The 26,931-nt window shown below is 24.1% G+C and overlaps 5 protein-coding genes across 5 annotated transcripts; all 5 read right to left on the bottom strand. All coding sequences in view use genetic code 6, as the record gives it.

Moving 5' to 3' along the window:
- Window positions 1-639: 639 nt before the first annotated feature.
- On the bottom strand, window positions 640-2,610 carry TTHERM_000129239 (AMP-binding enzyme family protein; the record flags this gene model as incomplete). The annotated part of the gene is made up of 3 exons (XM_012797680.1): window positions 640-794; window positions 855-1,102; window positions 1,160-2,610. 3 exons carry the CDS (start codon window positions 2,608-2,610, stop codon window positions 640-642), a joined length of 1,854 nt encoding a protein of 617 aa, XP_012653134.1.
- Window positions 2,611-4,433: 1,823 nt separating this feature from the next.
- TTHERM_00129240 (hypothetical protein) lies at window positions 4,434-10,680 on the bottom strand (the record flags this gene model as incomplete). Its single annotated transcript, XM_001016396.2, has 2 exons — window positions 4,434-8,493; window positions 8,915-10,680. The coding sequence occupies 2 exons, from the start codon at window positions 10,678-10,680 to the stop codon at window positions 4,434-4,436; spliced, it is 5,826 nt and encodes a 1,941-aa protein (XP_001016396.2).
- Window positions 10,681-12,983: 2,303 nt separating this feature from the next.
- TTHERM_00129230 (B-box zinc finger protein) lies at window positions 12,984-17,887 on the bottom strand (the record flags this gene model as incomplete). Its single annotated transcript, XM_001016395.3, has 5 exons — window positions 12,984-14,534; window positions 14,680-15,256; window positions 15,330-16,004; window positions 16,109-17,726; window positions 17,782-17,887. 5 exons carry the CDS (start codon window positions 17,885-17,887, stop codon window positions 12,984-12,986), a joined length of 4,527 nt encoding a protein of 1,508 aa, XP_001016395.1.
- A 2,335-nt stretch (window positions 17,888-20,222) lies between these two features.
- TTHERM_00129220 (hypothetical protein) lies at window positions 20,223-20,510 on the bottom strand (the record flags this gene model as incomplete). Its single annotated transcript, XM_001016394.1, has 2 exons — window positions 20,223-20,353; window positions 20,447-20,510. The coding sequence occupies 2 exons, from the start codon at window positions 20,508-20,510 to the stop codon at window positions 20,223-20,225; spliced, it is 195 nt and encodes a 64-aa protein (XP_001016394.1).
- A 1,556-nt stretch (window positions 20,511-22,066) lies between these two features.
- TTHERM_00129210 (hypothetical protein) lies at window positions 22,067-26,839 on the bottom strand (the record flags this gene model as incomplete). Its single annotated transcript, XM_001016393.2, has 8 exons — window positions 22,067-22,848; window positions 22,898-23,186; window positions 23,443-24,176; window positions 24,720-24,920; window positions 24,982-25,557; window positions 25,891-26,455; window positions 26,623-26,726; window positions 26,830-26,839. 8 exons carry the CDS (start codon window positions 26,837-26,839, stop codon window positions 22,067-22,069), a joined length of 3,261 nt encoding a protein of 1,086 aa, XP_001016393.2.
- Window positions 26,840-26,931: the final 92 nt, after the last annotated feature.

A 26,931-nucleotide genomic window follows, 5' to 3' on the forward strand; every position in this document is an offset into this window, starting at 1 on the left:
AAAATGTAAATATTATTAATATCTTTATAAATTATTATAAATAATTTAATAACAAATTCTTTGTTGAATTAATTATTCAAATATAGTTCCATTAAAAACTAAATAGATAAATACTCAAAAAATTAATAAAATTTGCTTTGTTTGATTCAATTTACCACTTAAAATTATTCTTAAAATCACATATAATTTAGTAATAACTTCCTAAAATATTTCTAAATTAATGACTGCCTATTATAAAAGTTGAATGCTCATTAAATTGCCTTTCAAGTAAAAAATAAATAACCAACTGTACCAAATATATATCTCAATAAAAAATTAATAGTAAGTAGGTCTTAATAATTTGTGGAAGTTTTTTATTTGTTAAAATAAAGTTAATTATTAAATTATTTGTTAAATTTTAAAAACTCTATACAGCTTAATAGTAGTTGAGTAAGAAAAATAAGTAATAATAAAATATCAAATTGTTTATTTATTGTATGAAAAATTGTTTTTATATTTTAAAAAAATATTTTTAATCATTTGTAAATTACAATTTGTTTTCATTTTAAACTTAAAACCCACATTTCTTTAAATAACTTTATAAAATAAGTCATTTTTTTAATTTAAATAATGAATTAAATAACTTGATTAATATTTAATTCAATTTAAAGAAGACAAAATTTTTTTATCTATTTCACTCATATTGCGCTCATTCTAGCATTTTGAAATAAACTGTTTGATACACTAATATTATAAATCTTCTGACTACAAAACTGTAAATTATTCTTCAAAGTGAGTCATTTTTTTTTCATTATCTTTGTTTTGTTAATTAAAAATTGATTAATTATTGATGTTATTTCAAATATAAATTTTACATAGCTAAGTGACTACACTTTCTGTATTGTCATTTACTTTGTCGAAGAAATTCTATGAACAACCTACAAATTTTATGGCTGCCAGTTAATCTTTGTCTAGGATAATCATAATAGCCTTTTTTAAGAATAGAAGGTCTTAGTATATTTGATAGATATCTAACTCTTTATTCAACTATTTTTCTATGATTTTTCTTTCATACTTACAGATTTTTACATTCTAATGACTCTCCTGTTTCTTCTTAAACCAACTTTTGTATAAATATCTTTATGTTAGAGTAATTCGATAAAATAAATATTAGGTTTACCTTTTAGAAAACAGTATTTTAGAGACTTTCTATAAATAACTTTGATCATATATTGCTTTAAGCGCCTAGATATTTTTATTTGTATCTAGCCTTTATTTAGATTTGATAGACTATTCACTTAAAATGGATGACTCATTTAATTTAGGACTCTTAATAGTTAAGAACACATTTGAATTTTTTAAGTTGGTATTAAATTAGCTGACGTCAATCGATCTTTTACTCTTTGTTGCTTAAGATTGGTAGCGCTTAAATTAAATTTTTTCAGTTTTTTCTTAAAATTAGGTTGATTAAATGTTATTTTTTAATAAGTCATGATTTGTTTATTCTTATAAAGGCTCTTAATCAGGGTTTTTCTTAAAATCAACCAATCTGTTATTTTAAAGTAATTACATATATTTACCCTAATAAAGGTTTTATAGAATTAACATAAAGAAGTCTCTTCTGATGGAATTAGCAGAAATTGACCTCCCAATAACTCCTAAAAACATTAAAAGAGCTAAAATACTATTTCCTAGAGCTAAAATTTCTGGTATGGTTGGGTATTATATTTTGATTTCTTGCACTATCTCATCCATAAGAATTTAGACAAAATTATATCCTGTGAGTCCAATATATTATTAGCTATAATTCCTATCATAGGATTGTTAGATTACATCATACTAAATAGGAGAAGAAAAGTTTGTCTCTTATAATATTAATAATCCCTACTTAACAGAAGTATTTTGCTTTTATGTTTTGATTGTAGTTTAAATTAATTAGCTAGCAATAGTATAGATAAACACATTTCTATAATTGACTTAATTTTGCTTGGTCATAATATTAAATTAAGATGTGAACATTCTTAGTCTTAATCCAGAATTTTAGCCATTCATTATTTTGTCAATTTCATCTTAACTTGCACAATTATTTGGAGTATCTGTTTTGAAAAAATCAACATCTAAGCATCCATAAACTTTAATGCCTATAAATGACTAAATATTATCTCTATTACTAAGAATCAATGTTTAATTGCTAATTTACGAGAAGTCAAGGCAATAAAAATCTTGAAGTTCTTTATCAGAGCACTTAATTACATTTAATGGAATAGTTAATTCATTAGTTTTATTAGCATCAGCATAATAGTAAAAGCCCATCAATACTACATAAGTCTTGTTATTTTATGCTTGAAACTAATCAATATTGATATTAGTATCATACTCATATCGAAATCCTACTAATTTAGAATTTAAATCTATTTCTATCTTATCTTAAGTGATTATATTCTGAGATCTATAAGTTGGCTCTATTTCATTATTGACATAAATGTATAACAAATAAGAATAATAGCTAGCTGCAATGATTGTAATAGCTAATGTCAAGATAGCTCCTGATATAGTTCCTTTTTTTATCTATTGCTAACCAACATTGAAATTGAAGTGCTGCGAAAATAAATCAATTTTAGAAAAATTCATTTGCTTTTTAATTGTTAAAGAATTTCTTTTTTTATGATTTTTTTTAATTAAATTAATTAAATAAGCTCAAAAAAAAACAGAAATGCAATTAATTGTGATAACTATTGAGTTATTTTTGTTGTATTGCTTAATTTTAAATTTTTACTGAATTATATTTGGATCCATAAAAACTGCAAATGTAGTATTATTATTTGTATTTTTTAAGCTAAATTTTTTACCAATCAATGAATTAAATGAAAGTCGGCTCTTTGTTGCATAATGTTTAAAATAATAAACCTTCTAGAAGTAATAATTAATATTTATAAACTTATGCGTTGGGTGATAATATTAAAGATTATTCTGAGACAAAAATATAATTTTGAATAAGTAAAAGTAACTTAAAAAATATAAAATATTTTTTTTAAATAAAAAAGCAAGTATCCTATCATTTATAAATTTGATTAAATTTTAAACAAGTTTTAAGTTTTCTCAAAAAAGAAATTAATTTTCTTCAAAATTAAGGAGCTATTTTCTTAGCTATTTTTAACTTTATTTATTTATTTAGTTATTTATTTTTTCAAATCAAATTGAATCAATGTACCTGCTTTTTAAAGCAAAATAAAAGTTTCTCGTATTAAATAAACAATATACTTTAAATTCTAATAAATGATACTCATAAATTTTTCAATAAGTATATTCAATTTAAAATTTTAAAAATTATTATTAAATAAATAATCGATCTGGAGGTTAGTTTAAAGAAATTTGATTTTGCATTATTTAATATTTAGGAATATTAATTTAAATTCGAGCATTGATGATTAAATAAAAATAATAAAAATTAATTTATTTTTATTTTTACCTCTTTATTTTTTAAATAGAACTTATATTTTAGAAGAAATAACAATCGTAGATTAGTCCATAAAAATATAATATCAAAAAATTCTATAAAATAGCTTTAATTATTAAATAAAATCAAAATTAAAAGGAAATGACATAAAAAATCTTGAAAAGACAAAAATTATTATTTGAAATAAAATATATTGAGCTGCCCGCCTAGCTCAGTCGGTAGAGCGCAAGACTCTTAATCTTGTGGTCGTGGGTTCGAGCCCCACGGCGGGCTAATCTTTTTTATTTTAAAACATAATTAAAATAAAATTGTAAATATGAATCTAAATTAAAATTTCTAACAATAAAAATGAATACTAAAAATTGTCATTAATAAAGAAAAATTACAAATTTATTCAATAAGAACTTATTTTTATATGGACTGATTATATTATTATAAAATTTTTAATTATAGTTAACTCTATTGATATTTTATAATTGATAGAATATTGCTTTATTATTTTATTTTTTCAATTCATTTGATATAAAAAATTGTTTGTTTTTTATTTTGATTAAAAATTTGTAAAATGATTACTATGTTTTTTAGAATAAAAATTTTATTTGTTTTTACATTAAAATTAATTAGGAAATTTTCAAAATAAAATTTTACATGAAAATTATTTTCAAAAATTAATTAAAATATTAAGCTTCAAAAATTATTTTAGTTTGAATAAATTATTTTTTTTAACAAAAAATTAACAAAATAATTTTATAATTTTCTTTTTTTCTATACCGCCCGCCTAGCTCAGTCGGTAGAGCGCAAGACTCTTAATCTTGTGGTCGTGGGTTCGAGCCCCACGGCGGGCTAATCTTTTTTAAAAATAAATTTTTTTTACTCTAAAAAATTAGTATAAATTTAAAACATAAAATAAGTAAGTGTTTGTTTATCAAATAAAAATACCAAAAAACAAATAAATAAATAATTAATAAATAAATAAATATTAAATTTTTATAAGATTTCACTAGTACTAAAACATACTCATTAATGAGTTATTGAGAGAAACATTTTGGGAAACTTATCCAGTGTTTTATTTTTCTAAATTTGGTTTAGCATTATTGCGATTTTAACTCTGAAACTTTTGATTATCATCTTCATTTTAAGTGAAGTTTTCAGGTGAAATATCAATTTAATTTGGTTTTTCATGTTATTTATAAACTATTTTATTTGGAGGTATAAATTGGTCTGACAAAATCTCTACTTTTTCTTATTTTTCAATATTCTAAGTTGTTTCTTGCTGATTGTTAGATAATGTATTTGGATTATCAATTAATTGGTTGTTCTTATGGTTATTGGACTAAGGGGTTTAATTTTTTGGTGTAGCAGCTATTTCAGCGTTATTATTTAAAATCTGAATTTAAATTTATTTCATGTCTTTTACTTTAATTTCTTACTCTTTTTCATTTTCTTGTGGAAAGCCTGACATTGAAATTTCAATTTACTTCATTTCTTATAGATCAAATGTTTGATCATTCATTTCAAACAATCTTTGATTATTAGGGCTAAAAAGTGGGATGCTTATATCTTAATTATTGGCATTTGTGCAACTTAGTCTATCAGTTAAAGGGAAATTTTGATTAGATAGATTTTCTAAAGACTGATTATTAGGAGCAAACGCAGAAACTTTCTTTTAACGTATTTTAGAAGTATTAGTTTACTAATTTTATTGAGAGTTTAATGCTGATAGAATATTTTAAGGCTGTAAATCGCTTGTTTATTTATTTCGATTGTAGGATAAAACAATAGGTTTGCTAAGAGTTAAATTTTCAGTTTATTTTTAAAGTACCTAAATTTGGAAACTTCTTACAATGAATTTTGATTCATCTATGATTTTAACAATTATACTTCCAATATCTTTCTTTTCTGGGATACCACTAATAAGAATCGCTCCATTGATAAGGTCGATTGAATTAATCCAAGATGGTAGCTTTTCATTATCTGTTAGACCTTTTTCAATATAATGTATGTCGAGCAATTTGTGAATGCTGTAACAACATGGGATATCAGAGTTCCTTTCAAAAGCCTTCACAGAGTGAATGAGATGAGAAAAAGTATGGAGGCTTTCTCCTTGTGTAACTTGTAAAAGAGGAGGAGATTTGAGAGTAAAGCCAATAGCTCTTGCTTTAATAGCTTCTTAAAGTAAAGATTCAGAAAACTTTATCTTCTTAGGATTTTTTGTGACAGGATCATAGAAGTGTCTAGAAATAGATCTAAAAATTTCTACCAGAGCAGCCCTATACGTTTTTTCGTTAATTGTGACATGAGGATAAGGGTTTGAGTGGATTTCCTCAAATTAAGGGTTGATATTTACATAAGCCTTGTACCAATCTATATCCAAGTAGTATCTACAAGCCTTTTTTTGCAAAAATTCAAAAATATTTTTAGTAACTTTGTCCTAATGTATTAAAAAGTCAATTAAAAAGCAACAAATAGCTCTCGATAATATTGAGTTTGGATTCAAAAGAGATTAAAGTTATTTTTTGTTGACAACTCTTTATTTCTCATGCAAATTCTCCTATTGTTGTTTGATAAATTTCAAAATTTAAACAAAATTAATATTTCCATTTTCAAAAATTTTTATATTGTAATTTTTTTTATTTTTGCCTATATCATTGTCTAAATACTATAATCTTGATATTTTGTCATAAACTCCTAAATTGTGCTTAATGTTTTCTGCTGCTTTTTTTGACGTTATGTTTAAATACGCTGATTTTCTTTTCTTAAAAATGTTTGATTTGGTCTATAAGAATGGGTCTGCTCTGTTAGCTAAAGAAGAGGTATCATCATTGTTTGTCTTCTCTGGTTTTTTATCAGTCTACGTATCGTTCTTTATAGCCGATTAATTCAATTGCTATTTTTCATTAGTTTAAATTTATCCACTTTTTAACAGTTCATTAAGTTTTGATGAGCTTTCTATTATGATCTTTTTGAATTTTCTATCTACAATGCTCATATCTTCATCATTAATTCCAAAAGGATACATTTTCATGATTACTTCCTCCTCAAAGCTTTATTCTTGAGATTCCTAATTATCTTCTACGTCTTACTTTTACTTACTAGGCCCAAAATAATCATAGCTGGTTACTTAATTTAGCCTCATCAACTCTAAAGACAGCTAATGCAAAATCTCCCCATCCCCAATTTTTTTATGGAAAAAAGACCATAATCTTTCTGCTTAGTCTCTTACATCATCTGTGATTGTTATTTACTTTTTATATATTTCTCCTACGTATGCGACGTCTTTTGAATAAACGTATTATCTCTTAAAGGAGATATTATAAATAAAGTGTTTATATTTGTAGAATCCTAAAACACCAAAAATAGGACCAAAAATTTAAATCGCTAATTAGAAAGCGTAATTGAAAGGTATCCTATTTGGTACTATTACAAATTAGTCTAAGCTGAAAGAGTATCCATCAGTAGCGTTCACTTAAATAGTAATATGATCATTGTATTAAGATGCAGGAGCGGTTCCTGTGAAGACCCTATCGGTAGGAGAGAACTAAACCCAAGAATCCTTAGGAATATCCACAAATTTATTACCCTAATTTATCTAAGCAGTGTACTATAATGAAGTTGAATCCAATGAAGTAAAAACTTCACTGCTGATTTGATATTAAAAGCTATCTTCTATGAAGATTTCCCCTGATGGATATTTAGAATTTAAATCTTTCTGTAAATTTAAAACTTATGAGACAATGACTGGGGCTTACAGAGACAAGAATGTCATACTTTTGTAAGGAATCGTGTTTACATAATTGTAATTGACACCATCAGAAACAGTCATTTAAATTAATATGTTTTCAGGCTTAATAAGTTTTTCATCAATTGAATATTTTATTCCATTTTTTAAAATGCTATTTATATTATCGAGACTGCCTTCTAACTTTAATTAATCTTATGCAGCAGAAATAAGAATTAGTACACTTGAGTAAACTTTATTTACAAACTTAGCTTTATTTGTTGGTATCGTGGAACCATCGCTAAGAATTTCTAGAGATTAGAGTTCAATTGTGATATCATTTTATAGAGAGAATATAATTTGACTCTTATTTTAAAGATCAACTTAAATCGATTAAGTAATATAAAAACTAGTTGTGTAATTAATAATGTTCTGATTTAAAATATACTAGATGAACTCCTTTACAAGACTTAATTTAGGTCCTATCCACTTTGCTAGGTAAACATTTTCATTGACACCAAAGCTAATTTACTAGGAAGGAGTGTAAGAGGGTTGTACGAAACCTAGCTCATCTACATATCCAACAACTATGCATGCTTTCTTAATAGCAAAAGAATCCGTGGTATTTATTTAAAGATAATTATTAACGAAAGCTGAATCTAATATCGATTAGTATGTAGTAAATACTACTTACTAAATAGTATCCACATATTCACCTTTATTGTTTCTTTGAAGTGAATCCTTACTGATGCTAAGGCTCAGTATTTGGGCGGAAGGTTAAAATGTCATCCATGAAGGTAGAGACTAAAGGACATTTTAAAAGTAATACTAAGCCTAGCGAACTAAAATATTTTAACTTTGATAAATTGGAACTAAATGCATTTCTATATGCTAACCAATTTGCAGTGCTTGACCTTTAGGTAATACATTTCTAGTGTACTGATTCGAATTTTATTATTAAGTAAGCACATAAATTTAAGTATGCAATATAATTTGATTTTAAATTTAAAGTAGAAGTAGAGAGAAATTACTTGTTATAAACACTTCAGAATTGTCTTTTGTGACACACATACTATAATAGCCAAAAGCGCTTGGGTCTCCAATAGTTTAAACAACAACAGGATTTAAAATGTCAGTTATACTAACCAAACTGATAGAAGGATATTCATCAGTAGTTGCAAGTACATACTAATCATTTTAAATAATAATTATATTGAATAATGAACCTATAATTTTCACTTAAGAAACCTATGTTAAAGAATAATCGGGCTATATCGAAACTATTATAATGCCTTAATAGGCAGCAGCCAATATACCGTACTTTTCGTTTGAAGTTAATCTTTTAATTAAAAAATATTAAATATATTGATAATTAAAGAAAATAGAAATGGGGAAAAAAATAGATCAAAGTAAATTAAAATAAAATAATTCGGTGTATAATTTTTAAAAAAATAAATAATTAAACAAGTAAATAAGCTAACGATTTATTTTCAAAAAAAGTTGATTTTCAATTAAAGAAATTAAATTCTATTGAAACACTAAAAAGTTTTATATGAATTAATTTTTTTACTTATATTTTGTTTATTTAAAAAAAATAACATTCATTTTTAATATTTAAATAATTAATTAAACGTTAAAGTGATATTTGTTTCTAAAATTGTTTTTTGATGATGAATTTTAACTTAAAAAAATATTTTTTTAATCATAATTAAAATGAAGGAAATTTTATTTTTGATAAAATTCAAAAAAAATCAATTTACCTAAAATCATAGCAACCATCAGTAAATAGTTAAGAGGTAATTTAGGGTTTTAGTGGGTTAGTGATATCTCCAGTTAGAACTCCAAAAGAATATAAAATCATGAAGACATGATTTTCATCTTTGGTTAATGCAAATCTATAAAAGCTAGTATCTCCAAAAGTATATTTTAAAGTATCTATAACTCCAATGATAAATGGGTTCATAGGATCAGCTATTGATATTATGTAGCCATTTATGTAGTTAACTACCAAGCCCAATTAAAAATTTTTGAAAAACTAAATATAGTTGAAATTTACGTAAGGAGAATGTAAATTTATCTTTTCTTTTAAAATAGCTGGAGAGGTAGGATCAGCGAAGTTTACTATTGAAATTCCTAATCCTCCTCTTGTTAGATAAGCTGTGTTATCATCTGCAAGGAAAGCTATTTTGCTTACTGGAAAATAAGGATTTTATTACCTGTAAATAAATGAAGAGCTCTCTAAAATACCTTGCCCTGAATATTTAAAAACAGCTGCACCATAATCAGCTCTGGCTAAAAATAATTCCTGCTTGTTCTCTTTGAGAGTGCATTCAAAGTCCAAATTTCCAATTATGGGATCCTCTTTAAAAAAGGTATAATAGGTTAATTAATATGTGTTTAAAAGTAAATTTGGCACATCCCTATTAAAGTTTGGTACTGTTCTCTAAAATATTTATAATGTGAGGGAATTTGTATAAAAGAGAAGATCTTCTGAGCTGTTTAAAATAATGTCATTGCAATTTGAATCCACAAAAATATTTTAAAGAATTTAAAAACTCTTCTGTTTCATGTCATATAAACGAACTCCAACTGACCTAAACTAAGAAAACAAATACCTTCTGTCGTGAGTTAGGTACATATGTCCTCCTAATCCCTGGTTTGGAGTAGCATCAATAGGTTGAAAGATGGTAGGAGTGCAGACTTATCCTCCACCATCCAAAAAAGCCTTAGCACTAAATAGAAAAATACCTCTATAAAGCATCATGATTGCTATTGTATTTTCATCGATTAATTCGAAATAGCTAACATCAAAGAAAGTTGGTTTGAGATAGCATGCTAAAGTGAAAGTTATGTTATCAATATCTAAACCGTTGTTAATTATAAAATACTATACGCCTACATTAGCAGTAGTGACTAAAGCGAACGTGTACTATCTTATAAATTCTATTTGATATGTGTTTAATCCATTAACATTTACTTCTTACAGATACACCAAACCCTACGATGGGTTCCTGAAATCAAAAATCTAAAACATGGTGTAGCACATCAAAAAGAGTACATTGTTGTCTACAGGCCAAGGAATAATTTTGTTAACTGGTAAATTTCCTTTAGACATCCCTTATATCGTTATATTAAATGGTTAAATTGCAGTATTTATTCCAAAAAATAATCCTGTTTAATGTGCAATCCACAAATATTGTGTTGTATTGCTGTATGTTATGCCTAGCGTTTTACCTTTGGGGTAGAGAGTACTATTAAATGCTATTTTCGGATTAGCCATATCAGTAATATCGTAAATATACAGTCCACATATAGACATACTTAGAGCAACATAATTTTTTTTATTTTAAGAGAATGGAAAAACAGCTGATGATAAACCTCCTTCACAAAGCTAAGTTGTATCAATAGTTAAAGTAGGTACAGGTTAAAACACTGGAACTTACTATTCATCTCCTGAACTCAACTAAAAGCTTAATGCTTTTGAAATAAAACTTAACAAACATAAAATAAAGCTAATTTTCTTCATCTTCTTAGTTAAAGCTATTGCCTATTTTTTATTATTTTTCTTTTTTAAAACTTCTACTTTATGTATTGGTTTTTAAGAATAATTTTGAGTATGTTTAATTTATTAGTTGAAACTTTAGCCTACTCTTAAAAATTTAAAAGCTCTTAAATTGATTAATTTTTTATAATATTGCAGATTTATAAACAAACATTGGAGAAAATAAAAAATTTAATGACAACGAAACTCTGATACAGCAAGAACAATAAATAAATAAACAAACTACTTTTATATTATTAATTTCTAACAGAAAAAGTTAACAATGTAACAATATTAAAAAGAGCTTATTTTTTAATCCTTTTCCACATATCATTTTAAAAATTTTTTAAATCACTTCTTTTAAAGTAATTTCTTTAATAAATAAGCATGGTCATTGCTGCTACTAAGAATAAAAATTATTTCATTATGATCAAGAAATAAAATTCACTATTACTATAAAATGAGTTAATTATGATGAATATTCAATTAATATTTATTCAAATATTGATTAATGATTTACTTTGTAAAGATATCTATTTTTTTTTAATCATTCATAACGGATTGAATCTAGAACTGTTAATTTTTATTGTTTATAGAAAGATTGATAAGCTTGAATTTTACCAGCCATGAATAAAAAAAAATATAATTTTTTTTATTAAAAGTAAACTGGTATAAATATTGCGTTTAAGATGTCATCACTGATTATAATATTTGATATCAATCATTAATTTTTCAAATAGATGAATAAGCTCCCACAAATATTTTGATTAGTCAATTAACATAAATTATAATCATTAAAACTACTTAGACTACTTGAATCTTAATATAAATGATAATAATTAGGATAAAAATTAACCATTAAAATTTTAAATCGCTTATCATTTTTTAGTTCATATCAATATACTGTAAATAAATAATCAGAATTCTAAATAATAAATTACATTGGGATTTCTAAAAAACATTAATATATTGCTATACCTTGTTAAAATGCTAAAAATATGGGGATTTTAAATGAATTTTTATGTTAAATATAGTGAGAATCTTATAATATCACACAATAGTATTTGAAATTTAAAATAATATTCTAAATTTTATTCTAAGCATTAATTGCCTAATATTTGCTATTTCTACTTTAAAAGGGTATTTATTTTGTGTCGATATTTATCATAAATTAATTAATTTTTGACTTATTATGTATCTGATTGATTTTTCATTCAAATTACTATCCTACATTTATAGTTATTATCAAATAAGTGATAAGTCACAAAAATAGGTAGTTGATTGTAAAATTATTTCTTAATTTTCTTTCTACTTTAGAAAACTTGTAACTGACTTACTTTTATAAGACTTTGGCTACCTTTTTAATAAGTTTTTTCTTTATAAATCTTATTGAATATTTTTTAAATGAAGAAAAATAACATATTTAGGTTTATTAAGGGAACAATAAATTTGATTTAATACTTAATATTTGCAAATAATAATATATTAAAAAGAATTTTATTTGTATTACTCATATTTCAAAAGAAAAATTATGAAAAATTTTTTCATATATCTTATCATAAATAGTTTGCTTATTTATAAATTTATTGATCCATCAATTCTAATAAAAGAAAAAATTTTTTTTACAAAATTAAAATAAAAAAAGTTAATTAATTCTTTTCTTATTATTTACTAATTTGATTACATGCTAATCAATCAAAATTATAAAAAATTCAATTCATATATAAAATTTTTAATAAAATAAAAATACACTTTTCGAAGTTGCAACAAAAAATTATTTTTAAAAAATAAATAATTATACAAATGCCTAAAATTTATTATTAATTCGATGAAGAATAGGTAACGTATTTTAAATTAATTTTTAGATAACCTCAAATAAAAAATAATAATGAATTGGTTAAACTAGCTTTTGCTAAACTGTAAGTTTTAGATAAAATAAAAATCTTCAAATTTTTTATTATTTTGATATACTGGTGTTATTCAATAATTAATAAGCGGTTATTAGTAAAGCGATTTGAGATGTATATTGATTTTAAATATCAAATTAATTCAGAATAAGAGAAATGAAGAAGATATATATAATATATATAATATATATAATGAATAAATATGTAAACATAAATTAATAATAGATCTCTTAATATAAAATTAGAGTTTTTGCTAGCTAATTTACAAGTTTAAAATATTATAAATTTTATAAGAGCTTGTTTTTAAGATTATTCTTATGATTTACATTCAAAATTTCAAAATTTTTGAACTTTTATTTAAGTTGAATAGGAAATAAATACTCAATTTTAATAATTGAGAGTTTTATGACGATATTTTTATTTATTTTTGTCTACATGATTAGTGTTTTAGTACACTTGATTGTTTGCTAATCCTTGTAACTCAATATTCATACTCTTAGAACCAGGAGGTTAATGTCCGAATTAAGAAGGATTGTGTCCTTGTTATCCATATTTGTATCCATGCATTTGGTTTGGTTCTTCATGTATTATTTCAGGAAAATCATTAGAATATAAAGGACTATATTTCCTTTAAGTTTAATAATTATTCTATGGAGATTTTAGTTAGTTATAGAAAATATTATTGTCATATCCTTAGAAAGCACGGAAAGTACCAGTAGAGTTTGATGAATGTCTTCTATGATGTCCAAGTGACTGTTTGTCCTCATCATTTAGAAGTTCTTCTATGAATTTTAAATTTTCATCTAGCTCGTTGTGAGATTCCTCGTGTACTTAATTGTTTATTTCAGATGGTTGATTACCAGTTATATTGATTGAAAAGTTGGTAAAACTTTATGAAATTTAGGAGTTGTTATGGAAAAAAGAATCGTTTTTGAATTGAGGAGGAGATGAAAGGAAACTACTATTGCAACTATTGCTCATTAATTGCTTTTAACCCTGTTGGTATTACTGTTATGGTTCGTATTTAGTATGTGGTGATTACATTTATTTTCCAGCCGCATTTTTATCTCCTGCCTAAGATGATTGACCTTATTATTATTGTACTGATTATCCATAAGGATATGTCTACATACCATAGTTTTATTATGGTTACTAAGAAGAATTTTATTATTAAGTAGTTAAAGTTCCTTATACTGAAGCAGATTGTTAATGAATTTTAGGATGCATAGCACGCATTGTTAATGGGTTCAGCTGAGAATTTTTTGAATAGATAATAAAATTATTTTGCTTTACTAAAATATCTGCAAAAGATTCAGTGTATTAAGTTAAAAATTCATTAAAGTTTTTGCATCCAAATAAACTAAACTAAAATATTGCATTTAGCTTCTAGTTAAGAAGCTCATTAAGTTTGTAAGACATCAAGCCGTATTAATTATCATTTAGAATGCTTTATATTGTGCTAATTACTTTGCTTCTGTAATCATCTAAATTGGAAAAAGTTCTTCCATTTGTCAAATTTTAAGCTTTTTTGCCATAATTATCAGGCTTTAAAGTACAAAATTTTTTATTATAGGAGTGAGGACTTAAATCGCGCTAGTTGTTAACGGTTTAAGTATTTGAAATTGATGGAATATTGTTTCCGGAGTTATTTTAATTTGTATTATTGTTTTGGTTATTATTGGATTAAGGCTATGGTGCAGATTGATATTCTTTACTTAAATTTTATTGCTCTTCCTAATCTTAGACATTAATTGCAGGAGAATTACCAAAGAATTTAGGAGCATTATTTTAAGAAGATTTAGGAATTCCAGATGGAGTAATTTTATTTATTCTGTTTTATTAAATTTACTGCTAACCATTTATAGATCCATTACTCTCACTATTTTGCATCTATAACTAATTTATTGTCTACAAATTTCCACTCAAATTTTGCTATTTTATATAAATATAAATTTAAGTAAAATAAAATAAAAAATACACCTCCTTCTAAAATTAAATCTGTTTTTAAAATTATTTTTATATTATTTTTTAAACTAAGGGAGGTATTTGAAAAAATAAAGCTAAAGAAAATATTTACTTTTAAAACAGCTTATGCTTAAGTAGTGCCATCGTTTTCTATAATCACATCTGCAATAGTTTGTAAAAGAGATTTTAACTTAGGAAAACCTAGTTCATGCAAATCAAAAGTAAATTCTATTTTTTTTTGAATTAATTTTGGTAATCTAGCAAGACTAACTCCTCTTTTATTTTCAAGCAAGATTTCTAAAATTGTTGTTTTGATTAGTTATATTTTTTCTATTTATTCTTTTGATAATTTATCTTCGCTTACAGAAGGTTGCAAAACATGAGATACTGAGGCAGTAGCAGCAGCACCACTATTCTTGATAGATTTTTGTGAATCTGTCCTGTTTGTCATATCTCCTGCATTCACAAGAGAAGTTGTGTTATTTACTTCACTCTCTGCATGCTAATCTAAGACTGTAATATCCATGACTTCATCAAAATCAAAGTTAGTAGGTTTAATTAATAAAGTTTTGTAGTAAACTAATATTCCTCTAGTTATAGCTTCCTAAACAAATAAGGAGAGCTTTCCTAAACTACAACTTCTTAGAGGCAGAGGTCCGCAGCATTTAAGCAGCTAGGCGCAGCCATATCTATTTAAATTATTAAAAGTTAAGTTATTTATATTTAAAAAAGAAAGATTTATTTATTTATATATTTATTTACCTTCCTCCTGGAATAGCTTTATTAATAGATTTTGGTGGACGCACTATTGTTTTCTTAGTAGATTTAGTATGAACATTTTCAACAGAAGAGGTCCATTTGTGTTTTTGTTTTATATTTCCTGCAGAGCTGCTTGTATTTAACGCATTCGGCTCGCTTTCTTAGAAGAATTCTTTAATAAATTCAATGAATATTCTCCATAAATCTTTATCTTCATGCAAAATAGGACCATTATCTGAGTGAATCCATTCAATTGTATCTTTAACATACATAAGATAAGATTCTGTATTATTTAAAGGGTCTTTGAATTTTTTCAATTTCAAATTCAGAATGTTAGGCTTATTAAAGATAATGTCTCCATTAATATCAGCAAGAGATTTAATATATAGAATAACTCCATTCCAATATAACTGATTGATTTTCACTCCATAACATTCCTTGATTCTAGAAAGTACCATTTTTTCGTTTGGAGTCATTTCATCATTTCTAATGGAAATGATGATCCATATAACTACTTCAATCGATATTTAATTTAAATGGATGCTAATATATTGAATAGGATTTGAGTCTCCAAATTTTCTGATAGTGCTATGAATAACTTATTTTTATTCTAAGTTCTTTACTATTTTTTCTATGTTAACAAATTATCCTTTTCCTACTTCTTTTTGATAATCTTCCCTAAATTTTTTACATAAAAATTCAAATAAGTTTAAAAATTCAAAAAATAAATATCATCTTAAATTGTAATTATTCTGAGTTAAAAAATTATTTTAATTTCTTACTTAAATGTTTCTAATTTTACAAGAAGATCTCCTTACTTGGCATGCTCGATAAGTATCTTTTTAGTTATTTCTTACTGAATATCTTTACTATCAAAGTGACTAAAATCTTGATAGAGAGATATCTCTATAGGATTAACAGGGATGTTGTTTGCATTATTTTTTTAGCTCATGAATGAGGTATTTTCTTGCTCATCTCCAAAGCTAAATCCATGATCAACAGAAACATTAAAAGTCTTATTTTATCTAGAAGAGCTTATAATTTCAGAGAAATTTCGATTAACTGGATTTTAAGAAGGAGCCAGGTTAGGAGTTTAAAGCTAAGGATTACTTTCATCGTTATTCATTGTTGGGGTATTTCCATTATTTTCTGGATTGATTTTATACTAATTAAATGAATTATACATATTATATGATTGATTTTAGTCATAAGAATTATCTATCGAAGCACTTACATTTGTGTTATTCAAAAAGTTTCCAACAAAAAATTGTTATTGTTAACCTAAATTTTATCCGCTACTGCTGGCTTATTACAAATTTTATTAGTTTTACTATTAATTTTAATACTGCTGACCATAGTTTTAAGCCATATTTGCTGGTATCATAGGAATTTAGCAAGGACTACTTAGAGGTTACTGAGTTTGCTAAAAGCCTATTGGCTACTATTATTGACCTACTGGTTAGGTGTAAAACTACTAATACTATTGCTATTGTAAAACCTGCTAATTTAAATTTTATTACTATTAATTATTTGGTTGAGAGAAAAATTATGGCTACTAGTCTTGCAAACGAGGAGACTACATTTATTACTACATTTGCATTATCATATAAAGCATTTGTTATTGTTAATTGTCATCTAACTATTTATTACCTCCACTCATGAGCATTCCGCTTTATCCATCAGAAAATGTGAATGTGTCACCTATTTTCTAAGCCATCATATTTGAGTTTTGTCCTTACTACATGAAGTTTACTGATTTATTAGTTTATGAGCTTGGTGTGCCTTACCCAAAAGTCAAGCTTGATAGATTAGGATTTAGCCCATTTGGGGTAGAGGGAAGTTAAAATTGTTGCTATTGCTACTACTACTACTACTACTAATATTGCTATTGATAATTTCCTATCGTTTAATTACCCTATGCATTAACAATGGGTAGATTAAGGGGAGGATTTGCAAAGTTGTTCTACTGCTGTAATTGTTTTTTTGAAGGAGTTATATCTTGATTCTAATTTTGCATTTAAAAATACTATTGCTAATTTTGAACTGCTTGGCTATTGAAATATTGCTATTATTAAACTTGTTGAGTTTGCTAGGTCTAGCCCTTACTTTCCCCCTTTACTTAAATATTCTCCCTTTTATGCAAAAGTCTTTTTCCTCTATTATGAATTCTTAAGTCACACTACTTACAGAGTTTTTATCCACAATTGCGACAAAAAACTGCTGAAATATGTTCATCACATTCCTCACATTCATCATTTTCATTTTAATTATTACCTTAAACATCTTACATCATTAGCGAATTGTTATTACTAAATCCGCTTACATCATTTAAACTTTTATCGTTTCCTTCATTTTCATGCTAGTTATTTGGGTTGCCTTGCTGTATCAAATTAGGATTATCTGCTCATTAAAATAAGTCAAATTAAAAAGAGTTTATCCAAAATATTTATTTTACTTCCTCTGCTATTGTTCAACCTTCCGTTTGTAGAAGTTGGTGTCTCATTATAATCCGCATCACTTTAAGTTCCCACAATTTTGATTTGCTTATCTTGAAAACTCATAGACTGAAATATTTAATTTCACTTAGGATTTAGTTTTTTTCAAAAGTCAATGATATCACTTATCGTGTGATTAATCTGTATACTTGGTGTAAAAATTATGTCTAGACTATTTTTATAATAGCTTTGATCTATTTTTCTTGGTGTTTATTTAATATATTCTTTCTTCTTTCTTATTCACTTAATTTCTTTATTTGTTTGTTTTTAGTTAATAATCTTTACAAAATTTCTTTTCGCTTGTATAGCTACTTAAATAATTATAATAATAAATATTTTTTTGGTTTATAAGAATTATCAATTGAAAATATTATTTAATTGTCTCTTTATTTATTAACAATTAATAGAGCTTCTTTCTGATTCTTCTTAGTAGTCTTTACTAAATCAATTAAATCAAAACCTTTCGTTTCTTTGTTTGATTCTTTGCTAGTTTGCAAAATGAAAGTACTTTATTTGAAATATTTCTAAGATGCTTTTCATAAACAATTAATTATAAAGGCCTTTGACTGGATTTTCTTGAATTGCTATCAATTTCGAATCCAATCTGTCTGTTTCTTTATACAAATTTAAAATTCTTGCTTTTATTTGCTATCAAAGTAAAATTATATTTTTAAATTTAACACTTTTTGGAGATAGTATAGTTTGTGCTTTCTTTTAATAAAAGCAACAATATTGATCGATGATGCCTTTTATTATACAAAATTGCTACTCTTTGTTTGTATTTATTAACTATTAAAGAAAAAAATTGAATTCTTTAAAATTTTGCATATCTACTCTTCAAAATTTTTGATTAAAGTCACTCAGCAAATTAATTTTCTTAAGATTTTTATTAACTTATAAATAATGATTGGTTTCAATGTACTTTTGTCGTTCCTAAAAATAAAATTTACTTTTTTATTTATCAATTTTAATTAAGGATGTTTGTTATTTATCTATCTATTAATCAATCTATCTCAATTATTTTTTCGAATGGTTTTTTTACTTCTAAAAAATATTAAATTTTGTAAGTAAAATAATCATGTAATACATTTTAATTAAATAGTTCCATTTTAAAATGAATTACAACATTTGTTATAATAGTTTTTAAGTGAGAAAAGTTAAAAAAAGAAGGTTTCCATTGAAAAAATAAAAAGATCATCAGTGATGAATTTAAATTTTATCTATAATATTTATTTTATTAATTAATTTACCTTCTACTGGTAGTAAGATTTTTTCAATTTTCTTTTTCTATTACTTTGATATATTCAAAAATTATGTTTTAAATAATAACAATGATAGAAAATAAGTTAATAACGAATATATAATCTTAACTTTTTTATCTACGATGACTCACATTAAGCAAACTATTAAATGAATCATAATTAAAAAGGCATTTTAAGAATTACTTTTCTATATAAAATTTAGATTAAATTATAAAACTATCATAATATAAATAAATACAAACTTACATAATTTAGCAAAATAATAGAAAATAAGTTCTTTTTTAAATTTAAATGTTGAATAAACGTTGATAAATGATAAAATTGTAAATTCGCAATATTTTTTGTAATTAAATTCAATGAATACAATCAAAAAGCATAGAATAATTATTTGTCTAGCAGTGGAACTTTTGATTAATTAGGAAAAGAAAATCATTCAAAATAAATACTACTAAGTATAAAAACAACATTTTATTACAAAGTATTTTTTGCTTTTAATATTTAATCTTTTTATTAAATTGAATTGACTTTGATTGAAGATTAAAAATTTTCATAAATAATAATAAATATTAAAATTGCTTTTTAACACTTTTGATAATTAAACTTCTTTCAATAATTTTGAAAAAAATTAATAATAAAAAAATTGTTATATAAATAATTTTGATATATGAAATTTTACAAATCACAAACTGTTGAATTTCAAATTAAATCTAATCAAAGTTGAATTATGAAAATCAAAAATAAAAATAAATTGTGCAATATTGAAAATTATATTTCAAACAATTTAATTAAATATGTTGTTTAGTTTTTTTTGTTTTCTTCATTTTTTATTATTTATTATTTTTATTTTCTTCATTTTTATGATTTATTTATTTATTTATTTGTTTTTTTTATTTTTTATCTGCTTTTGTGTTTAAGTAATTAATGCTTATTAATTTTTCTCTAATCTGATTCTCTTATGTGGTAAGGTTTGTGCTTTTACAAATTTTATTTTTTTAACTTTTTATTTTATTTTTATTTTTATTTAAATTTTCTTTTTATTTATTTCTTCTTGGTAGTTTGTTAGGTACCTATTTTTTTTTTAAGGAAAGAGCGCACAACACCTCAAGAGCATTTCTTTCTCACTTTTTATGATTATAAAATCATTAAAGGAGTCCAAAATCAAAAGAGGGAATAGAAGAGGTGGAAGAGAAGTGGATGTTTTTTTTTTAGTATCCGGGAGCACCTAGAAAATTTAGCTTTTTTGAGTCCAAAGGAAATTTACATCGAAATCCTGGATTAAAAAACTTAATTTTTAGCCAATTCTCGAGGTCTTTAACCGGATACCCTTTTCCATTTAATGATCATTTGTTAACTATTTAAAAACTTGATGGGGAGTGGTCGCAAAAGTGAATGACAGACTCCGGGTATTAAAAATTTAAGGCGATCATTATAATGGAATTTTTGGATTCGGAAGAATCATCCTAATCTCCACGGTTATGTTGTGGTTTATTTGCTCACTACAAGTAAATGAATTTGGTTGTGTAGTGAGATCTATCTAATTTTTTATTTTTCTAATTATTTAGAAATTAATTAATTATTTGATTTTCCCCTTTTAATTTTTGTAAATATAATTAATTTTTTTTCCTTTAATTTAAATTTCCTTTTTTGGAGGCAATAATTAAAATTGTAGTTAAATAAATAAATATTTAGAAGATAAAAACTTAGGAGCTTATTGATATATACATAATATAGATTTTTTAAATAAAATAAAGAAACCTCATTCTGTATTTTTTTTTTTGATAACATGAACATTTTGAAAACTTGATTTGATTTAAAAAGTATTTTTAGTTGAAAAATATATCATTTTATAACAATAAATAATAATTCTAATTTTATGAACAAATGCTTAAGTTTAATTCAAGTTAATTTATGAATGCTTTACAATAAATTGAAATATAAAAAATAATCTCTTTAAAACATATATATTACATAGAGCAAATAAATTAATTACAAACAATAATTATTTATATCAATTTTTAAAGATATTTTAAAAATAATACTTTAAGTTAAAAATAAAAAAATATATTTACTTTGGTTAATATTTTGAATTTTACAAAAGATTATATTTAATTTAGAATTAAATATCACTAATTAAAAGAGATATCATCAATACTAGGAAGGAATAAAGAATTAATTTAATTATTAATAAACCAAAATATTAATTTTTTTTATATTAATAATGTAGAGTGAAATGCCTATTTAATTTACAAAAGGCGAAATGTAATATATCTTAATAAAATAAAAAGCTTAAAACAGCTTTATTTTTGAGTTTTAGAAAGCTTTAAATTCGTAAAATGTAAAATTTCTAATAATAGATACCATATATTCTCATAATATGTCATTTATTTTGAAAAAAATAAATTTTTAATTTTATTAAATGTAAAAAAACACGATATAAAACTATCTTTTTGTAAATTTGTATGGCAACTTACTCTATCTATCAATTTAATACTTATTTATTATCAAATGTTTGTTTTATAAAATAAGTTAATCTCTAGAATAAATAAATGATTGAATTGGCTATGAATTTTTTCATATAAACAAAACTATTAAATATAATGTCTTACATGTATGCATGAATGTGTTTATTTATTTGGTTATAATTAAGGTATTTAAACATTTTTTAATATAATTAAAATAATTAGCCTAAAGAAATTAAATATTTCTTAAACTAAATGATAAATTTATGTATAAAAAATCTTTTATTATTAATATTATTTTAAATTTTAAATTATTGTTTGTTTATCTTCTTAATGTTTAAATTAAAGAGAGATAATATAAAAATATTGTTAAACTGCACTATTCATTATTGCTTAGCCAGTTTTAGTTTGTTAGTGAGTAATTTTTTTTGTTTATTTAATTATTTACTTTCTTTCTTATATTTTTTATTTAAAATTTCTTTATGGATTTACTAGGATTTTATGATGATAAGAAATCAATTATTTCAAGCAAAAACCATTTTAAATTCATCTGAAATTGCAAATTACTTTAGATTAAGAGAGTTAAGGGTTTGTATTTTTCTAGAAGTTCTTTCTTGCAGAAGTTGTGCAGAAAGAAGGTTGCTACTGTTAGTGTTTTATAGTTATAAAGTAGGTACTTCCGATATTGCTGAGTTAGATCCGTTAGCAGGGTTATCTAAATTACTACTGCTAAAAAGATTTTACAATGTGCTGATTCTTTGATTGTTGAAACCGTTTGAATTAGATTAATTATAAATGTTAGAGTTGTTGCTTAGAGCTTTAGAAAATAATTAATTTGTACTGTAGGCTTTTAATGTAGAACTTTGCTGTTCAGAGCTATCTCTTCTTTTAGAATTAATTGACTCTTATATATTCGATTGTATTTCAGAGACTGAATTTATTTTAATACTGTTAAATGTGTTAGAGCCATATTTTGAATCAACATTCTTGTAGCTTTCTAACTCGCTGATAGAAAACCCTTTTAAGTCTTGAACTCCAAGGGATGAGTCTCTTTCTTTTACTTATCTTTAATTTAAATTTGTAAAATCAGGTTTATTTTCATTATTTGCATTAAAATCAGTCAATCTATAAGGCTGTATTTCAAATCCCTTAGACTCGCTACTAAAGTTAGGCACAAATTTCTTAGTTAAAGGAGATGTAACAGCACTTCCTGTGAATGAGGGTCCACCTTTAGAATTAACTATAGGTGTAATTTTAGGGGATTTTTATTTCAATAAATCTAAATCATTTTCAGACTTTAATTTATCTTTATTATAAAAAAAAAGTTTATATTTGACTTAAATTGAATTTTTTACTTAAAGGAATAGTAGTGTTCTCAGAATGAATTGAGGTGTCTAACCTAACTTAAGAGTGGTTCTAAATTCCAACAATATCAGAGTCTCTCTTAGTAAACTCAGTTGGTTGAGGAGATTTTATTCTATATTTAAAGGTTTCTTCTGATGTCTTTGACATAATATCTTGCTCTTTCTATTGATTTTTTTGATTCTATGTTGTATCATTCAATGAAATTTCTCTCTTCTAAACAATATAATTCTTTTAAGTCCTCTTATTTTGCTCAGTATTAAAATATTCATTCATTTGGTACTAAAAATATTTTTAAACAATATAAAATAAAATAAATTATTAAAATAAAATGTGAATTTTATTAAAAAAATAAAATAAAAATTATTAACAGGTAAATCAGAAACTAAATTTCATTAAAAATAGCATTCTTTAAATAAAATAAAATTTATTTTTTATAGAAAATTTAATAAAAAATTTATTTGAAATTATTAATTCTAAATTATTTTTTATTTTATTTTTTGAATTATTTGAAAAAAATAACTTTAAAATGAATTACATTATTTTTAGAGGAGTTTGAGTCGAAAACGGGTGGTGGAGAAAGGAATCTAATTTAGCTACTATTATTGCTAGCACCTTAGCTAGAAGATCTATCTAAAGTTGGAGAAAGGAGCTTTTTAAGATCATAATTATTTTAGCTGCTTGTTTCGCTATTGTTAATATTATGAGATAGCGTATTTGATGTAAGTGGAGGTTTAGAAGAGCTATTACTATTGCTGTTATTATTGTTGAGGTATTTTTGAGTAATTTATCTAATTTCGAAATCTTTCATAGGAGTATTCATAGCTGATGAATTGCTATCAAATTTATAGCTGCTTGAGTGCTAAAATGAATTTTAATTTTTAGCAGACATGCTGGCAGATTAAGGTTACAGATTTAAATTTATATATCCTTACTCTTAATTACGAGTTGTTGAAGAATTTATAAGTTTAGGAGAAGCGATCTATCTGATGCTTTCTTAAATTCTATTTGTTTTACTTTTGCTAAATTAATTAGAAAATCCCCCTAATGTTTCTTAACTTTGAATTCCCTAAGGAGTATTATCAATTAAATTATTTATATTTCCTATTTCGCTTCGATTTTAAACAGTGTAATTTTAGAACTTTTTAATCATGTCATCTTAATTATTCTACAATGTATTGCTTGAAGATCTCAAACTCATAGGAGTAGGGATATGACTATTTCTTTTAGGTGACACATTTCCCAAATCTTCTGAATTCTGTCTAGGTTTTTCTATTAAAAATGAATTAATTTAATTAAAACTCGTAAAGAGATATTGATAAAATTTATCTATTTTTTAAGCTTTTTCAAGAAAATTTAATAAAATCTCATTAACCATTTTGTTTTTTTAAAGAAAGATTAATTTATTATAAATAAAAGTATTTTATAAAGCAATTAGATAAATAGAGAGATAATTTAGCTTTTATTTTAAATCTAAACTTATATTTTTCAAATTTATGTTTCAATTAATAGGATTTTTTCTTTAAAAAATTACTTATTTTTTTAATCAAAATCTTTAAAGATTTTAAGTGTGCAATCAGTAATGATTATTATTTGGATTTTTATAATCAAAGATAGTTTTTTGTCAAAATGAAAAGTGAAATAACAAAGATATTTTTTGACAATATTCAATGATTTAAATCCTAAAATTATAAAAAAAGATTCACAATTTATTTAGACTAAAAAGCAGATTTTTTGATAGAATAAACAAAATCATTAAAAAAATCTGATTAAAAATTTTCATATTATATTTTAAAGTTATAGAAAGATCCTTACGAATATTGACTTAGTATTGAGAAATAGACAGAGTCTTTATTTTTTCTTCAATTATCTTTTTAACTGGAGACAGCTAAAATATTTTTTTGTTGTTCATAATTTTTTAAATATTTTAGAAGCTATCTAAGCTGAGTTCTATGTCTTTAAATAAATCAATAGTCTAATCTTCTGGATAATTAGTATTGCTGCCAATACTCATTACTATTTAATTTATTTGTAAATTTAGTTAAAATTTGTTTGTCAATAATAAATTTTAAATTACTCCAGTTTTGAAGAAGACCCTAAACAAGATGTTGTTTTTGGTATTCTGATTCATTTTATTTTAAAGGCTGAGCTAGATATGAAAGTATTAGGCTTTTAATATCACTTGGAGATAGTGCTGCCAAGCAATGGCTTGAGACTACTTAATCTAAGTAATGGTTTGAATAGTTCATTAAAGAAGAATAAATAACATCGTACTGCAAGTAAACTATAAACTCGATTTTGCTATTCGAGGCTACTGCTTGAGTATCAAGCTTGTTCATTTCATTTAAATTAAAAGTTTTCAATGCAATTGATTGCTTTTTGCCAATCACAAAATGATCAATGATAAAAGTAGATCTTTGTTTGATACCATTTATCTCTACTGAATAATAGAAGGTAATAATACTGTTTGGAAGGTTTAATACATTTTCTTAACTTTTTAAATTAATCAGCTTCATGTGTACATGTAGCTGTTAATCTTCTCTGATTGCAAATAGCTGTAAGTTGAATTACTTAAAATTAAAATGAGCTGTTTCCTTTTATGTTATTTGCTTTAGGTTTGAGAGCTTCCAGCTAATATTTGGGTGATTCTTAGCTAAAATTATTTTTAAAATAATTAATCTTTAATTTAATATGTTTATTTAAAAATTAGTATTTGGAAATTAGAAATTAATTTTTTTTGAAGGATCTAAAAAAGCATTGTTTTCCTTTTTTTGTTTTGGAATACAGATAAACGATTAAAAATTCAAATTAATTAGATAATAAGTAAGTAACCTTTCAAATTTTAAATAATAAGCTTATTTTACAATTAAAAATTTTTAGTTTGTTTTATTCTCTAATTAATGTGAAATATTATCTATTTTTAAAGTGTTTTAACCAATTTCCTGTAAATGTTTATTTAAAGTAAAGATCAAATATTAAGGTTTACCATTATAGCTTTTATGTATCAGATTTTTTTGGCGAATTTTTAGCAACTCTAGGTGATCCGACTTAATTTTGATGTTTAAAAAAACATCTATAATCTATTTAAGCTGTGAAACTTGGGTGTTTTACTAAATTTTTTGCTTGAAATACCTATCTATAATTTCATCCTATATCTTTTCATTTAACTATCTAATGTCTTGCTGATACTGGGAATAATATTTATCTAAGTTTAATGCTATAAAATTGATTATTTAAGTGAAGAATTAGTAGTAAATGTCATAGCTAGCAGTCTACTACTTAATCATAGAATTCTCACTTCCTTTCAGCTTTTTGTAACAATGCATTAGAAATTCTATGCTGTTTTAAGGTTTTAAGTTATTCTATAATATTCTTGTTATCACTGCATTTAAATAAATATCTGATTTCAAATAATCACAAAATTCTAAATGCTAAAGAACCTCCTTTTCTTTCAATTTGCTAAAATCAGATGCATCAAACGACTACAATTTAATATAAATTTCAAATATCGTTGCATTTACTCTTTCTATTTCATCTCCAAAGTTAATCTCCTAATGTATTTTAATATAAAAATATTAACTGTTGTCTTCCAGCTTTGTATTATCTAATGAAAAATTCTTATATTATCTTGCCATACTCAATAGATTTGAGATAAACTTTATTAACTCTCTTAAAATAGATTGCGACAAAGAAAGAAAAGAAAATATTAAGCATTTACCCGAGAAGGATGACTGGCAACTATCTACTAAAATATAGTTGCGTTCTGAAATTAAAACTGCTAAAATTCATACCTTTATCTCTTTATTATAAGATAAATACTATCTATTCATTTAAAAAGTAGTTTGATGAATGAATGAATACATATTTGCTAACTTAAATATAGAATCAATCTCAAAAAATAAATGAATAAATAAAATTAATTTACTGTGCAACATCTCAATTAAATTCCTAGTATTATCTATTTATCTATCTACTTTTTATATCAAAATCTTAACTTTATTACCCTTTAGAAAAATTATTTGAATGA

Source organism: Tetrahymena thermophila (genome assembly GCF_000189635.1).
Source record: "Tetrahymena thermophila SB210 genomic scaffold scf_8254645, whole genome shotgun sequence".
Lineage (NCBI taxonomy): Eukaryota > Ciliophora > Oligohymenophorea > Hymenostomatida > Tetrahymenidae > Tetrahymena > Tetrahymena thermophila.